The following is a 17703-nucleotide window of genomic DNA, read 5'->3' on the forward strand; positions in this document are numbered from 1 at the left end:
TTTTGAAATGCAACAAAACAAAAAAAATAAATAAAACTGCACTTCGGCACTTCACATACACAAGTACTTTTTTTTCCATACAAGTAGATATTTAACATTAAATTGAAGATACCAACAACTTGCAACAGACACTACACATGAAATATGTAGTGGACCTGATGTGTTTTTGCAGCACATTTGTAGATAGATGTTTGTTGCTATTGTCATAGTCATTGTGTTTGTTGTTGTTGCTGTTCATGTTAATGTTGAGTGCGGGAGCAAATATCATTTTGAATCAGTTTTATGCTTTAACTATTTCAATTTTCCATTATGCTGCTGCATGATGATGTTGCACAACTTGAGGCCAACCATACAAATGAACAGCGAGCGACATCATCAGGCCTGGCAAAATTTTTGCAGCAAGTAGTAGTTGTTGAAAGTAGCAGTCAGTAGTAATGGTAGGTAGAGTAGTAGAAAAACACAACAAAACAACATCAAAAACTATGTTGAAAATGTTGGTTGGTGATGCCAATCATTAGAATGTTTGTATGCAACAAGAGCAAAAATCTGTTTGTTGAAAGCAGTAGCACTAAGTACGAGTAGTTGTTGTCTGTTCTCCTGTTCCCCTGTACGATTTAATTCAGTTTAGTGAAAATTCCTAAGTCACCTTTAAATTGTGTATGTACGTACATTTTAATATGTAAATAAACATCTGTGTGTGTGTGTAGATGTTTGAATTTTGTTATTTTATTTTTTCCTCTATATTTCGAGTCGTCGTTTACATTTATATCTGATCAACAATGACTTTCAAAATGTGTATTCAAAAGCATTTAATTTTAGTTTTTCCTTTATGCTTCCTACAATTGGTAAGACTTTACAAAGTTCAAATATTTCATTGCACTCGATTGTACGTACACACTTGAATATTAAGATGTTTAAGTGTTGAACTGACAAAAATTAAATAACTTCTACGGAAAAGTTAAACAAGTGTTTTTTGTGACAGTTTATATATTTCCTTAGTGCTTTTTTTACTTTAATATTTAGAAACCTACACATTTGTAAAGGATTCAAACATAATTCGGCAACAGGAATGATTGTGTAGAATTTTTTTGTATTCTGTGTAAATTTTTTACCAACATTTTAACTAAAAACATGAAATTAAAGTTTTATTCACAAATATCAAATACTCAAACGAATATTTATGTAAATCGTAATTTAGTTTTCAATTTCAGAGTATTAAAATTTTAAATTTTACTGGTTTTAATGTTCTATCTTAAAAATGCAAGTTTTATTTTTAAATTTTGGATTTTTGGACATTTGTACAATATAAATTTATTCAAAGTATTGGCGATTTTTAGCTATGAACGTTTCCCATCTTTCTGGCAACATATGGATTCCGAAATAACTGTTCATTTTTTATGGCCAAGAATGAATCAAAGTGTATCCCAGAGAGAGCTCTGCATCAATCGAAATATATAGTAGTCAACCGCTTTATAGTCCAGACTATGCCCCGTAGTCTGGACTATAAAGCGGTTGAAGCAAAACTTTCTAACCACTTCATTCTATACACTTTTTAACAGATATTGCAACATGTGCACGAGCATTGTCATGACGGAATATTACGGTTTCATGTCTGGCTGCATATTCTGGACGTTTTTCGGACAATTTACGCTTCAAAAGAATCAGTTTTGTTCGGTACAGGTTCAATGTGATTTTTTGGTCAGATTCCAGCATCTCATAAGAGATAGAACCCTTTTGCTCCCACCATATACAGAGATTTATCTTAGCACCATAGATATTTAGCTTTGGTGTAGATTCGTCTACGATCTCTTACGCTTCGGGTTATCGTAATAGATCCATTTGTCATCGCAAGTAATGATTCGGTGCAAAAATGATTTTTTTTATAACGTTCAAGAAGCATCAGTTAGGACATGCAAAATCGTCTTTAAATGTCTCTCGACTTAAATTCGTGTGGTATCCTGTCTTACGCTTCGTGTTATCGTAATATATCCATTTTTCATCGAAGTAATAATTCGATGCATCGAAGTGTATGGTACCCAATTTCACTGCTTTTGGATGAATCCTGCTACTCGCAAACGTTTTGAAGTAGCTCCCAATGATTTTGCAAGCTCTTGTTGAGTTATACAACAATCTTCATGAAGTAATGCTATCAATTCTTGATCTTCAAACTGTATTGGATAAGCTGATCAATCTTTGTTTTCGTATCCAAATCACCACTTCTGAATCGTACAAACAATCTCTCGCACCTTGAAACCGATGGAATTCATTTAACACAATCTTCGGTGAGCAAAATGTGACATTTTCGAAGAAAAAAAACTTTGTTGTTTATTCTTCTTTCAGTCTATGAATTTGTAAATATTAAACAATTAACAAAAAGTGTGCTGAGAACACAGTGCCTCAGGGCACTGCTGCGTGGCGATAGAGACCGCAGACGGATTAAATTATCCGCCTTGACTCATGATCATTTGGTACTCCACAAGAAGATCCTAGCCAGGAAGTTCAAAAGTTGGTGAAAAAGCAAAACATCCAGTCAACCCATTTCGCTCCGAGATAAAATTTTTATTTACTTTTTGAAAAAAATAAACTTTTTTAGGGTAATTAAGACCCCCTGATTGCAAATATCTGGTCAACAAAATTTTCCGATTTTTCGTTTTCCTAGAAAAGTCAGTTCAAAATTTCGAACAGTTAAGTTTACACATATGTGATGTCCCGCATTTGCATGTGTTCATGATTTTTATGTTTTATGAATCAGTTACATATGTTGGCAATAATTCCTCATGTTTATTATTTAAATTTTATTTTATTTTACTATTTTTAAAAATTAATTTAAAAAATGTCTATTTTTAGACACTTTTTTTAATTTAATATAATTGCAGGGATATAGTTTTTTTTAGCTAAAAGATGAGACTTAACATTCATACCAAAATTTTTCAGAAATTCCACATTTTTTTTAAAAATTTTATTTTTACTGTTCGAAAAATCGAACAGCGGAGCGAAATGGGTTAATGACGTTCGTTATGACAATATCGACCACTTTCCCATCTGGTTAGGCAGAAAAGATGGTGCAAACTAACTTTTTTTAGCTTTTTAAAGTTCGCGGATTAGAGGGTTAAGCTGACAGTATTTTGCTTTAGTAGGGTCGCATACTGACTTTAATCTACCGTAACTCAGCCATCTGGTTAGGCAAAAAAGATGGTGCAAACTATCTTCGCGGATTAGAGGGTTAAGCTGACAGTATTTTGCTTTAGTAGGGGCGCATACTGACTTTAATCTACCGTAACTCAGCCATTTTCCGATTTTTACAAGGTAAAGCTCTTATCTGTTAAACAAAAGAAACAATTTTAAAATTAGTTAACATTACGGTTATTTCACTAATACGAAGTGATCGAGACAAACTATAAGTATTTTCGTAGTCTATGGACTCCAACAAAACATAATTCCTATATGAGAATCCCTGCAAATATTTCTCATTCACTTTTGTAGCACTGTGTAATTTTCTCAATACGAATAATTTTTAAATTGTTCTATAAAACTTGTAGTAAATTATTTTCTATACCACCATTTTTATAACCTAATCTATAAATAAACTTATTTATTATTTATTATATTATTCATATAAATCACTATTTATAATGATGTTGTTGTTAGTTGTAAATATCTACAAACAATTTACATTTACTAACATGAAAAAAAAGAAACATAATCAATATTGTTGTTTTTTCCTTCTGCCACCAAATAACAGCTGCTAACATTTTCCAAGTGGAAACAGCATTTCCTTTTTTTAAATAAAACCTTTCCACCACATCTCGCATTTATTCATATTTTATGTTTTTAATAGAACTAAAAGTATGTGGTAATAATGTCTTGAATTTGTACATTCTATTTTATTTAGCAATTCTATTTCATCTCTTCCTTTCGATTATTATACAATAAATGTATTTTAACGTTGTAAATAGTATATGAATGTGCAACATCAACATCATATTTTAATATTATTGTATTGTGTTTTTGTATTTTTTGTCTTCTATATTTCTTTTCATAATTCTTTTCCGCTTTGAATTTTTTTCGTTACAGGCTAAAAGTGCCTTGGCCAGAACACCTGCTCGCCACAATGATGCCCTCTTCAGTCCTGCTAGTTACTCGCCAATGTAAGTATAGATACAAACATATTTAGTCTGACTATCTGTTTGTTTGTCTATCTGTCTCGTAGATAAATAAAATAAATACTATTTATTTCATTTTTCTAAAATACTTATGAATTGTATGTTGCACATATGTATCCGTGCATAGATGAATAAAAAAAAAACTTTAAAATGGCCTACAGTTAGTAGTACATTAAATCATAAATTTACAATTGATCATAAATATATGAACAGCATATTATACATGCCAATATATGATGTTTGTTAAAGTCAGGACTTTAAAATAATTAAATCATTGACACTAAGAAACATGTTTTACTGAAATAATTCATATTAGGTTATTCACACGGTAGTCATAAAGTCGTATGTCATAAAATAATAACACGAAAAAATATGGCTGTTGTGAGCAACCCTCATAAGTTAATGTGCTATTTCAAATTTGAGTCAGCTGAAAAAAAAACTTTTATTTTTCAAATTTTCTTTTTATACCCTTCAATATTTTGTAACACGAATTATTTTTTTCACAAAATTTTAAATTAAAAAGAAAGATTTTAAAAACAATTCGAAAAAAAAATGTTTCCAAAAAATTAAAAAAACAATGGAAAAAAACAAGTAAGAAAGTATGGTCGGTCAAGCCCGAGCATCCATATAAGTGGGCCTTATATGGATGCTATGACCAATTATGGACCGATCACCATGAAATTAGGTCGTGTGATTTATGTCTATATGAATGTTATTTATGTTGAATTTTGTGTGTATACCAACATTTTTATGAGATTTATGCACGTTAAAGTGATTTTCGGAAGCGGGTCTATATGGGAGGTAGGACTAATTATGGACCGATCGTAACAAAATTTGGTGACATGAATTTTGTATATAGAAAGCTTATTTGGGGCGGAATTTGTGGAGACACATATATAAATTAAACATTTATGACTGATAAAGTCCAATTTCGGAAGGACATTTGTATGGGGGCTAGGTGAAATAATGGACCGATTTCAGCCAGGCTTGGTCCTTGGGCCGAATAAATAATATGTACCAAATTTGATCGAAATATCTTTAAAATTGCGGCCTGTACTCTGCGCACAAGGTTTACGTGGACAGCCAGCCAGCCAGTCAGACGGACGGACATCGTTTAATCCTCTCAGAAAGTGATTCTAAGTCGATCTTATATGCTTTAAGGTGGGTGTTAGACTAATATTTTTGGTCGTTACAAACATCTGCACAAACGCATTATACCCTTCCCACTATGGTGGTGTAGGGTTAATAAATTTTGTTTACCTAAAAATATTTAAAATTATTATTTTGAAGTATAATTTGGTGAAGGGTATATAAGATTCGGCACAACCGAATATAGCTCTCTTACTTGTTTTTACCAAAATTATTTTTAATATTTATGAATATAGCATTTTTATTTGTTTTATTTAATTTCTCCAATGTGCAGTTCTAGTATTGAAAAACAAAACGATTAAAATCTAGTCACTCGAATTGGTCTCCTATTTTCAGAAACTTTGGGGGCCCATAAAAAAAATAGGTCACCAAAATGGACAAACTGAGTATAGGGTTTTACTACCCTTTGGTAGTAGAGTCGAACCTATATAGTCATGATCGTGTGTTTTTTCACTGTTGCACTGTGTAATGAATCAATCTTTATATTAACTTATAATGTGATATTTATTAACTTAAAACTAACTTAACCTAGATACCAGAGATTTATGGCCATTAAAGTCAGTTTCGGAACTGGGCATCATGGATCCTATCATGATCAAAAATCGTAATGGTGATTTTTATTTGTTAGAAACTTACTTGGTGCAAATTAGTTTCCATTCCCATTCGGAAATGGCCGTTAAATTGGAATGTATACAAATTTGGAAGTGCATATATATAGTCATATATAGAGCCTAATTGTCAGAAAGTGATTCAGAATTGATTGGTATAGTTGGAGGTGTGTAAAGGACTATTATTTTTGGGCGACACCAAACATTAACCCTTTCTATATAGATATAGTGGTTTAGGGTATGAAAGTAATATTTAGTATGCTTAGGTTTTTTCTTTGCTATTGTATGAATACCTTTAAGAACTGTTAAAATTATGAAAAATGAAGCAGTACTAGTCAACATATTTATATTTCTTTTTCTGCAATAACTTTTGACGATATAAGTTTTTTTTATTCTTTTCTTGTTCCATTCATTATATTTGTGCTGTTCTATCAATGAATTATTGTTTATAGTACGAGTAAAAAGTGTTTACATTGTATTTTGTATCTTTTAAGTTCTTCTACAATTTTTTAAACAAACGAATCATTGTAATATTGAAAGCTATTTTACTTATACAATGGCCAATTGATTTTTATTTTGCGTAGATTTATATGAAACTTCATAATTTATGAAATTGTTGCTTAACTTACCCTTGGACTTTTAAACTTATTAAGTTTATTAGCAATAGACTTGATAATAATTTTGGAAAATCGTTTGTAATTATTGTCCAAAAACCAAACAAAATATTATAATGAAATTTAATAGAGTTTATGTTATAAGTGTCCTAATCGGTTATTCGAAAAAATGAATTTGAATTTTCCTATTTACTCTGTGGAATTACTTGAATTTACAAATATTTATTTTACATCGATAAGTTTAATTTAAATTCATTCACAACATTATTTTCTGTTCTTATTTAATATGTCTTATTAAAACTGTATCATCTTAGCATATTATCCAGAAACATTTTTGGTCTCACACCACAGTAAACATCCGCTATTTCTATTTTTTTTATTATTATTATTAGTCTCAATAATATGTATATTCAAAATTTTAAACATTCTTAAGACTTCCACTCTTCAATAAAGTCACACACATTTTTCTATAAAATCTATTTCCTTTATAAAACATGTTTCATTAAAACGTGCCCGCAATCATACCAAGTAAAATAATAATAATAAAAATACTCCCAGAAGTCAGACAGTCAGTTGTTATTAAACGAGTATAAAAATTATAAAAATCTGTAACTAAAAAGATGCTGTCTATTTTGCTGTTGTTGTGGTTTGTCTTCTTTTACTAAATACGTGGTAAAAATAACAGAAATACATGTTATAGACTAGATTTGCTACTTCCGGAGATTGGTAAGTAGGTATGTATCTATCCTATCTATATGTTCCATGCATAGTTACTTTACATTACTTAATGGCAACAAAATATAAAAATTCTTAAAGATTTTCTTTGGTAATAATTATAAAACAGACAGTAGCCAGCCAGTTGGCCAGTCATACATTTATATTTACTAAATTTATATGGTGAATTATCAGACATCTTTATTATTACACTCCATTTATGTTATTTATCATCATCAATGGTATCTAGTTTAAGACACAAGAATTTCTGCATAAGATCATAAATGTTACAACATTAGACTAGGATTTGTATGAATAAGTACAATATAGTGTAGAAGTTTTTGTAGTTTTATGGGAGAATACTTAAATCTATTTTGATCACTTAAGCTTACATTAAAGCTTTCATAATGAAATAATTGCATAGTACTTGAAACGAATTGAATTAATTCCTTTAAGAATGCATTATCTGTATATAGATTGAGTCAGATGAAACTTATACACACTATTCCAGCTAAAACTTACCCTTGGTCCAACAAACTATTATTATACCCTTACCGTTTTTAATTTCCACAATATAATTTTCCGACCTATAAAGTATATATATTCTGGATCATTATAGATAGCGGAGTCGATTAAGCCATGTCCATCTGTCTGTTGAAATCAATTTTCTGAAGACCCCAGATATCTTCGGTATCCAAATCGAGACATGCTTTCGAGAAGTTTCCTATTTAAAATCAGCAAAATCGGTCCACAAATGGCTGATATATGAGGAAAAAAGCAGGACAATCTCGATTTTGGAAAAAAAAATTGTTTTTTGGATCATAAAGAAAAAAAGTTCTAACAAATATTGATGACACCGCCATCCGTTAGCCGTTAGATAGGAAGTATATAAACTTCGCTTGGGCGTGCTTTTATTTAAAATTACATAATTTTCAAAATTCAAATACAAATTGTATAAGAAAGAAATTAATAACATTAAATTTTTTAAGTGTATAAGTCTTTAAATTAAGACCGATGAAATAAAACGAATTTCTATCATCTAAATTTAATCACTTTAGCTTAAAATTTTAATTATGTGTGATACAGTGACGGACATTACAATAGAATCACTACCAATATTTCATTTAAAACCAGGAGCAATCATAAGGATTGGTGTGGGCCAGAAAATATAAAAAAGTGGCAAAATGTGTAGTGGACGGACGAAACGACCATTAATTTAATTGGTAGTGATGATAAGACATGGGTTAGACGTCCAAAAAATGGCAAAAACCAAAAACGTTTAAACATGGTTGGGGAAATATTATTATATGGGGATGCTTTTCTTGGTATTGCGTTGGTCCAATTTGTTGGATTAAAGAAAATATGGATAAGCACTTGTATGTAAATATTTTGGAGAATGTTATAAAGCCACATGCAGAATGGAATATGCCCTTAAAATGGCTCTTCCAGCAAGATAATGACCCAAAGCACACGTCAAGTCTGGCCTAAAAATGGTTTTTATATAACAAAATTCATGTTATGGAATGGCCGTCTCAATAACCAGACTTAAATCCTATGGAAAATAGTAAAAGTCAAACTCGGACCTGAAAAATTGAAAAACAAGGAAGAACTTTGGCAGAAAATTCAGGAAATATGGTATGCAATTTCCCGATCTACATGCGAAAGTTTGTTAAATTCAATCCCCAAAATATTTGATGCTGTTATTAGAAATAATTGATATGCAACAAAATATTAAGAAAACTACGAGTTCTTATGATGATTTTTTATTTTTAATAATTTTAAGACTGATTGATTCTATTTGAATGTCGCATATTTTATTTAGTCTTTTAGATTTGACATCGTTTTTAACATAAGAATGTGTTATTTTTTTATTTTATTTTTTGTCTGTTTATTCTTTACGTTATGAGCATTAATATATTATGAACAAATTTTAAATTTTAAAATCAAATTTTGTAGTTTTACCGCTTTGATCGAATTCATATGTAGTGATTCTATTGTATTGTCCGTCACTGTATATGTAGATTTCCCTCTTTTATACGAAAAAATATTAAACATTTCAGTGCTGAAAGATTGAGCCAAATCGTTTTATGCCAAACTTACACGCATCAAGAACAAATGTATGCCAATACTTATGTATGTATGTATATTAGGGTGGGTCAATTTGTTCGAGCGTGAAAAAACCTGACAGGCGTATAGCAAAATCGGAATCTACACAAAATTCTAAGAAAATTACCAAAAGAAAGTATGGGTCTAAAATCAAAACCTAGCTCCCGCTGAGAGACTTCAAAATACACGTTTAAATTTGACTGTCCAACAAATTGAGACTTTTTGATTGGAACAGAATAGCTACCCTATAATTCTGAAAGGGTATGTTGAGTAGATAATTTTTGTAGAATAAACTTATAGTCCAGCTGGTCTGAATTTTTTTTTTCAGTGAGTCAAAGTTTTAATTTTGAAAAAAAATTTTGTAAGTTAATGTCTGAGAGAATTCTTATTGGCAGAGTTATATTGTGGAATTTTATGTGGAAGATCTTAACCCTCTATCTCCACTTTTTCGAGAAAATAAAAAAAAAATCCTTTAAAAAATTACGTTTAAGGATTCAAATTTGGGTTACCAAAGATATCAAAGTTGTAAATAAAGCTCTTTACGCTTAATTAGCAAATTTACACGCCACCTTGGGTCTCACATTTTTAAAAAAAATCTCCAATCTATTTAAGATCCGAATGAGCTGATATTTAAAATATAATTAAGCGTAAAGAGAACTTTGGTATCTATGGTGACCTCCACTAAAATTTTCCGGCAAACATTTTCGTAGAATATATTAATCCTTAAATGTCCTTTTTTAAAGGACATCCCCATAAAACTCCACGATATAACTTTGACTATAAGAATCTCTCAGACACTAACTTACATTTTTTTTCACTTAGTATTATGCTCCCTTCGTTCAAAAAATTAACACTTTCACCCACTGTAAAAAAAATTCAGACCAGGTGGACTATAAATTTATTCTACAAAACTGAGCTACACAACATGCCTTTCTAGGTTTAGATTTTAGATCCATAGTTTCTTGGGGAAATTTTCTTAGAATTTTTCGTAGAATTGACCCACCCTAATGTATATATTACAAATCGTCTTCTACCATTATTACATTTTTAATAAATTTTCAATTTGTTTGAGTATTGGTTTCAATCTTCAATGATCTTACAGCAGTCGTATAAGTGTTAAAGAGCGTATAAATTTGATATAATCCATAGTGGAATAATTTGAATTGGACATTAGTAAAAGAATATAATTATGATTATCTTTATGTTTTTTCAAAAATTAATCGCTACAAGTGTGCAGACATGTTGCCCCAATAATATCTCTAATTTCTTATTTCCTCTTCATCTAACATTTATTACTAGATCTCTAGATTCTTATGTAGTTATGTCTATGTATAAATAGTATGCTTATCGTTGATGTACTTACTCGTTCTAGCAATTTTGTATTCTGATGTTAAGGTGGTATGTAGAAGTAAAAAAAAAAATAATAATATATGTTTGAAAGCATAAAAATTACACCTAAATCTGTAACAAATACCTGGTATGTTATAAAATATTTATTAATGTTGTATTAAAAACGGAAAACATTATTCATTTTCTGTTTTGACCAGAGGTATCTGCACTACACAGAGTTGTTATTGATACAGTAACTACTGCTAACGAAGCACAGTGAACCGAAAGCGAAAAAAGTTTGATAAATATAAATTTGTTTCTTTATGAATAAATGTATTTCTCGGCAGACTAGTTGGTCAATTGGATAGTTGTTTTTCATCCACCAAATTCTTAAAATATAATTTTCTCGAGTCATATTTTTAAATTTTTAAACAATTAATAACACGGTGCTACGATGGAAAAAAACTTGGAAAACGGCCTAGCGTGGGTTATAGGTCTTGCTGAGTACACTACAAATTGTGTCTAAAAATATCAGAAACACCCTCAAATTCAGAAGTTATTCTAAAAAAAACCGTTTTCAGTGATGTTCGTCGACTTATCGAACTGTAGCTTAGTCAGTTTTTGTCCGACTTTAAATTTGTTAAGGGGTTTGGAAAGAAAACTGATTACGCTTTAAAATGACTTGCATTTTTTGATACATATGTAAGTTATAAGTATTATTTTTCTTAAGAATATCTAAAATAAAAACAAAATTTATCAACTTTTTTGATTATAGTCGCTTTTCATTGCTTATTTTGATATGAAAGTTTATAAAACTTTATACCAACATATATAGGAAATTTAGTTTAATTATTCAAATCAGATTAAAATTGTAAAAGTTATTCAACTTTTAATTAACACCATTTTTAGTATTTTCTCCCCCAGCGCTTATGAATAAAAAAAAAAAAAAAAAAAAAAAACTAGAAAAAAAATATTTGTAAAATTTTGAATTAACAAGGTAAATTTTGTTGAACTTTTTTAAAAAAAGTTTAATAACTTTAGGAAATATAAACCGATTTTAACAAGTAATATCTAATTTTTTCCCATATAAAGTTGTCTTTAAAACACTGTGCAAAAAAGAATAGGTTTTTATTGAAAAAATTAAATTAACTATTGTTGAATTTGAAAAATTATGAAAAAAATAAAAAATAAAGCAAAACTTTTTATAAAAACTTACGCAATTTTTTCGATATACATTTTATGCATACATTTTATGAAAGCTTAATTCTTTGTCTATCCATAATTGTATAAAAATGGGTGAGTTAGAGGTACTAAAGTACTACGACCTACCCTAAAACAGTTTTTCCAAAATATCTCAAAATTTTGAGGGTGTTTCAAGATCTTTGAAAACGGTTTTAGTATGTCCTCACCTAGGCCTACAACCCCCATTAGTTCGCTTTTCAAGTTCTGACAAAAAGTGTCATTTTGTAGCAGAGTGTAATTAACACACATCAGATAATTAAAGGGGACAATCTATTCATAATTCAGTGAGCTCAATTTCTCTAAAATTAACGACGTAAGAGAAAAATGTCTTCAAAATTGTTTATTTCAGAATATGTACCTATTTGATTTACAATAATTGCTTCGTATGAAGTAGTATGCAGGGTTTTATATGCGAAGCAAGAAACCTTTAAGCCATATTTGATTGAAAAATGTAGCCAATTCATTTAAAAAAGTGATCATATCTCCTGAAAATTAAACTACAATATGAGTTATGACTGCCAGAAAATATCAAACTAATATCATTTGTCAAATAATTGTCATATTATGTAATTAAATGTCTATAATATCATACATAATATTTAACAAATAATAACCCAAATTTTTAAAAACCGCCACCGCTGTTATAAATTTGTTCTGCTTTTTGGAAACTCTAGACTGCTAGGAGAAAATATAGGGCTCTTAAAATCTATTGTGAAACCGAAAACTTTCCTTTGTATTAACATTTGAATACAATTTGTTAAAGCACACATTTTTGTTTGTTTTCCCACTGTGCAATATATCTACTTTAATAGGAGATTGTATTAACAAACAGCCATTTGTTTTATTTTCAGTGTTTCTTATTATTGTTTACTTAGCACGATCTATCAATGTATAATTTATAAAAATATTACTTTTGTTGTATTCCATGTTGTTGCTATTTGCTGTATTTAATGTTTACTGCGTTTAATTTATGTTCAATTAACATGTTATTGATTTTTAATGCGATTTAGCAGTAATTTATAAACATTTTATGGAAAAATCAAAATTTATTTTAAAAATTAAGTCGTCATTAAACGACTTGATAGGAGAATTATAAATTCACATAAAAGGATTTCAATATTTAAATATTCGAATATTGTTGTTTTCAATTAATTTTTTAGCAAGCGGATTAGGGAATAAAAAAATTATCATTCTCTCGCTTCATTTCCCATAATTTCAATGATCTATACAAAATTGGGTAATGGTATCAAAAAAATTATATTAGAAAGAAGAAACTATGAAATCCTACTAATAATAATTAATAAATTACTTTCTTCAGATGAGAAAAATGTTATTGCCATGATATCGAGCATCTTCTAAACTTCAATATACATAAATTGTACTGTTTACTTTGGTTGAAACAAAATATATCCTTGTTGTTTCAATAGCGTCAAGTCAATATCGATCAAGTCAATATATACAGACTCGAAATTCTGCGTTGCCGATAAATTTGTATATTCTATAACGATCTTATATCCTGCAAGCCGCCTAGTCCAGCAGAGGAATATTATGTTCAGTAAAAAACGATTTTCATTATGTTTAACGTGATTGCAGCATTGCCTGGTTGAAATATACAATTTTAATCCATTTTTTCCATCAATAAATGAGATAAGAGCATCTTCTAAAATTCAATATACATAAATTGTACTGTTCACTTTGGTTGAAACAAAATATATCCTTGTTTCAATAGCAGAAAAAGCTGTATGATCTTTTTACAAATGCAATTTCTGTGGATCAGTACAATTTATGTATATTGAATTTTAGAAGATGCTCTTATCTCATTTATTGATGGAAAAAATGGATTAAAATTGTATATTTCAACCAGGCAATGCTGCAATCACGTTTCAATATAATCAAAATCGTTTTTTACTGAACATAATATTCCTCTGCTGGACTAGGCGGCTTGCAGGATATAAGATCGTTATAGAATATACAAATTTATCGGCAACGCAGAATTTCGAGTCTGTATATATTGACTTGATCGATAAGTAAGAGTCTTATATTCGACTGTGTCGAATCTTAAAAAAAAACCACCAATATAATACGGGCACATTTCTGGTACACCACATTTGGTTAATTTTATATTTTTGTATAATAGAAAATATCAGTGGTCCATTTCACCTTACTACATTCATGCTTTTAAATGTTATCGGCGACTATATATAGTGGTAAGTCCGAACTATATTTATACCCTACACCACCATAGTGGGGAGGGTATTATGCGTTTGTGCAGATGTGTGTAACGCCCAAAAATATTGGTCTAACACCCACCTTAAAGTATACCGATCGACTTAGAATCACTTTCTGAGTCGATGTCCGTCTGGCTGTCCATGTAAACCTTGTGTGCAGAGTGCAGGTCGCAATTTTTTCGGCCCAAGAAAGAAGCCTATTGAAACTGGCTGAAATCGGTCTATTATTTCACCTAGTCCCCATACAAATGTCCTCTCGAAATTGGACTTTATCGGTCATAAATGTTTAATCTATATATATATATACACAAATTTCGCTCCAAATAAGTTTTATATATACAAAATTCATGTCACCAAATTTTGTTACGATCGGTCCATAATTAGTCATAGCTCCCATATAGACCCGCTTCCGAAAATCACTTTAACGTGCTTAAATCACTTAGAAATGTTGGTATATACACAAAATTCAACATAAATAACTTTCATATAGACATAAATCACACGACCTAATTTTATGGTGATCGGTCCATAATTGGTCATAGCTCCCATATAAGGCCCACTTCCGAAAATCACTCACAAATATAAATTAATGATATTTTAAAAGAAAAATATTTTTACTCATTTACTTGGTGTAGGGTATTATTTGGTCGGGCTTGACCGACCATACTTTCTTACTTGTTTTCATATGTTTAGATGCAAAACTAGTTACTGGTTCAACCAATCATATTTTAATTGTTTTAAAATTGCATTCCCTTATACACGATAGGCCTTTATCATACATACGGATGGTCAATGCTAGATCGTCTTAAAATTTGCACCTAAAATGCAAAAAAACGTATCATCAACAAATTCGAAATTGAGTTCTTTTATTGAATACGTTTCACTACATCTTATTGTACAAAATTGTAAACTACTGCTATCAAAATTAACTAAATTATAACCGAAACTCAAAATAACGTTTCATTAAGTTTTTATGGTTTAAACTTCTGAAAAGTGATGTTACGTTATTAATTTTATGTCTCGATATACTTTAATTTCGATGTGTTATAAAAGCAATGACAACTTCAATATACACCCCATTTTTTTTGGTGGTAAGTATAAAAAAGTCATTTCCAATGAAGTATAACGCAACTTTTTTGATAGAGAAGTTTTTAATTTCGACCAAAACATTTTTTTCTCCACTTTTTGAAGAAAATCTGAAAAAAAACCATATAAGTATCTAAATAAATGTGGCGTATATCCAAGATATTAAGCTTTAATTTAATGCATAATACAACTGGGCAAGAGTTTCAAATGAGAGATATTAATTGATTTTTCGCAAAAAAATCCGACAGCCTGACTTTCACATTAAATTAAGTTCACAAAAAACAACAATCGTATTTCGTTTTTACTCAATGTAGGGTAAAAATAATATTTTTTTCTTCAAATTATGGTCATAAATTTATATTATTATAAAAAATATGTATTTCTACAATACACAAAGTGATTGATTTCTTTTCCAAATGTAGGACGAAAATCACAAGTCTTGCGAAAGAATACATATGTGTCCCAAGGCACATACTTACTTAAATAATTTACAGAATGCATTGTTTTTTAAGTACATTTTTTTTAAACGACAGAACATTTATTGTAGACTAGTTTACCTATAAATTTTTACAGTAGGGTTGTGCAGACAAGGAAAATATCAATACCAATCGATAACGCATAGAGTATAAAAACAATTTGATGACCATGACCGCTAAATAGTTTTGAATCTTCTAACAGTAGGGTACTGAATTCTAATGGTGTTAAATCGTAGCTTTGAGTTGCCATATTGTCATCGCCAAGACAGTTGAAATACGATTGCCAAAATCATTTCACAAAATATCAACAAGAGAGTCGCCATCCTGCTGAAATCAGACAACATCCGGTATATATCCTCAAAAGGTCAGTATTACTAGTATAGCTTTGTATTGACTTTACTGACTTCCCTTTTCGATCCCAATAACGACCTATGTCAGTCTCTACGATAAATGCGTTATTATTAGCATTTTAATATATTTTGTAAGCGTGTTTGATAAAATAATTAATTAAATTAGTATTCCATCCAATTACTTAGTAAAGGAAGTTCTAGCTGGAAAGCAGGTTAAATTTAGTTATCTAACTAAAATTTTAAAATTTGCGATGTTAAAATATAAAAAAAATTTAATTTTTATTCAAAATCTCATATATTTATATGGAGCTGATGACTCATTTATACTTTGTAATAAATTTGGTAGTATTTTTAATCGCAATAAAAAAATTACTATTTTTAATTTTGCGATTGTTTTTTTTATAAAAAATATATTTTTTTTATTACTATTTTTTTGGTTCACTCCATGTTGGGAGGTTATGCTTTATTGCACCGCTTTATAAATATGTTCGGTGTTAGATACCAATAATATCCAACCAACACTCTGGGGGTTTTTGTTAAAGTTATGTTGTTGTTTTTTTGTTTCTAGTAGTTTTGTTTAAAGTCTTTAAAATACCGCGCATTATTATAAATTGTTGCATATTGTACACATACATACAAACATACTCGTATAATGCAACAAACAAAAATATATATAAAAGTACATCATAAACAAAATGATTTTGTTGTTGTCAATATTTATTGTATTATTATTTTGTTTTTTCTTTTTAATACACTCAACATTAATATTCGTTCAAAATGCAACAGTCGCAATATTGAGATCTTTGATTGAATGAGACTCGAGTAATTTCAGAGCGAATATAAAATCGAGGCCTATATATTGATTTTGTCATTTCGTTTTTAACACATCGTAATATTGGTCTCAGACCCACAAAAGTATATATAATACAATCGCTATATCCGTCCGTCTTTTTAAAACACGATAGGGCTGAAATGTTATCTGGTGTATGACTTTTTCTTTATTTTTTCAGTTTTCGTATTTGTGTGTTTGTAGGTGCACAGAATAAAATAAAGAATTGAATGTGTTGGTGAGAGAATTTATTTTTGCGCACCTCTGATATACAGTTAGACGACGCCAAACATTAACTAATGCGAGAGTGAAACCCAAAACTCTCGAAGGACCCTTAAGCGATAATGCCATATTTTATATTTGGTATCCGCAGGATGGCACGCCATGTTACACAGCTCATCAAACAATCGATATTTTGGATATCGTGCGAGTTCTATCAGGCGTTGGAGCTGTGCCTGACCCCGTTAGATTTTTTTCTTTTGGACTGCCATTATAGACAGATATTATAAACTGGCACGAATATAACACTATAATGTTCTATATGCCAAACAAGTCCATTAATCTACCTACATATATAGGGCTCTTAAACACTTCATTCTAAAAAGTTAAAATTTAAACACAAATTTTAGTGATATCAAGTAAGTAGTAAGAGAGCTATATTCGGATGTGCCGAATCTTATATACCCTTCACCAAATTATACTTCAAAATACAAATTTTAAATATTTTTAGGTAAACAAAAAATTTTTTTTCCAAAGTTGTTTTTTTCAATTTTTGGAAAAAAAAATTTTCGAATTGTTATTTTAAATTT

At 29.7% G+C, this 17703-nt stretch overlaps 1 protein-coding gene across 1 annotated transcript in view; it reads left to right on the top strand.

Annotated features, from left to right (window-relative positions):
- DNApol-alpha73 (DNA polymerase alpha subunit B) overlaps positions 1-17703 on the top strand; it is a 239171-nt gene that overhangs the window by 212207 nt on the left and 9261 nt on the right. Inside the window, exon 3 of the mRNA XM_065516097.1 lies at positions 4075-4148. Within this exon, the coding sequence (XP_065372169.1) occupies positions 4075-4148 (74 nt within the window). The remainder of the gene's footprint in view (positions 1-4074; positions 4149-17703) is intronic.

This window comes from Calliphora vicina, chromosome 1, assembly GCF_958450345.1.
Source record: "Calliphora vicina chromosome 1, idCalVici1.1, whole genome shotgun sequence".
Classification (NCBI taxonomy): domain Eukaryota; kingdom Metazoa; phylum Arthropoda; class Insecta; order Diptera; family Calliphoridae; genus Calliphora; species Calliphora vicina.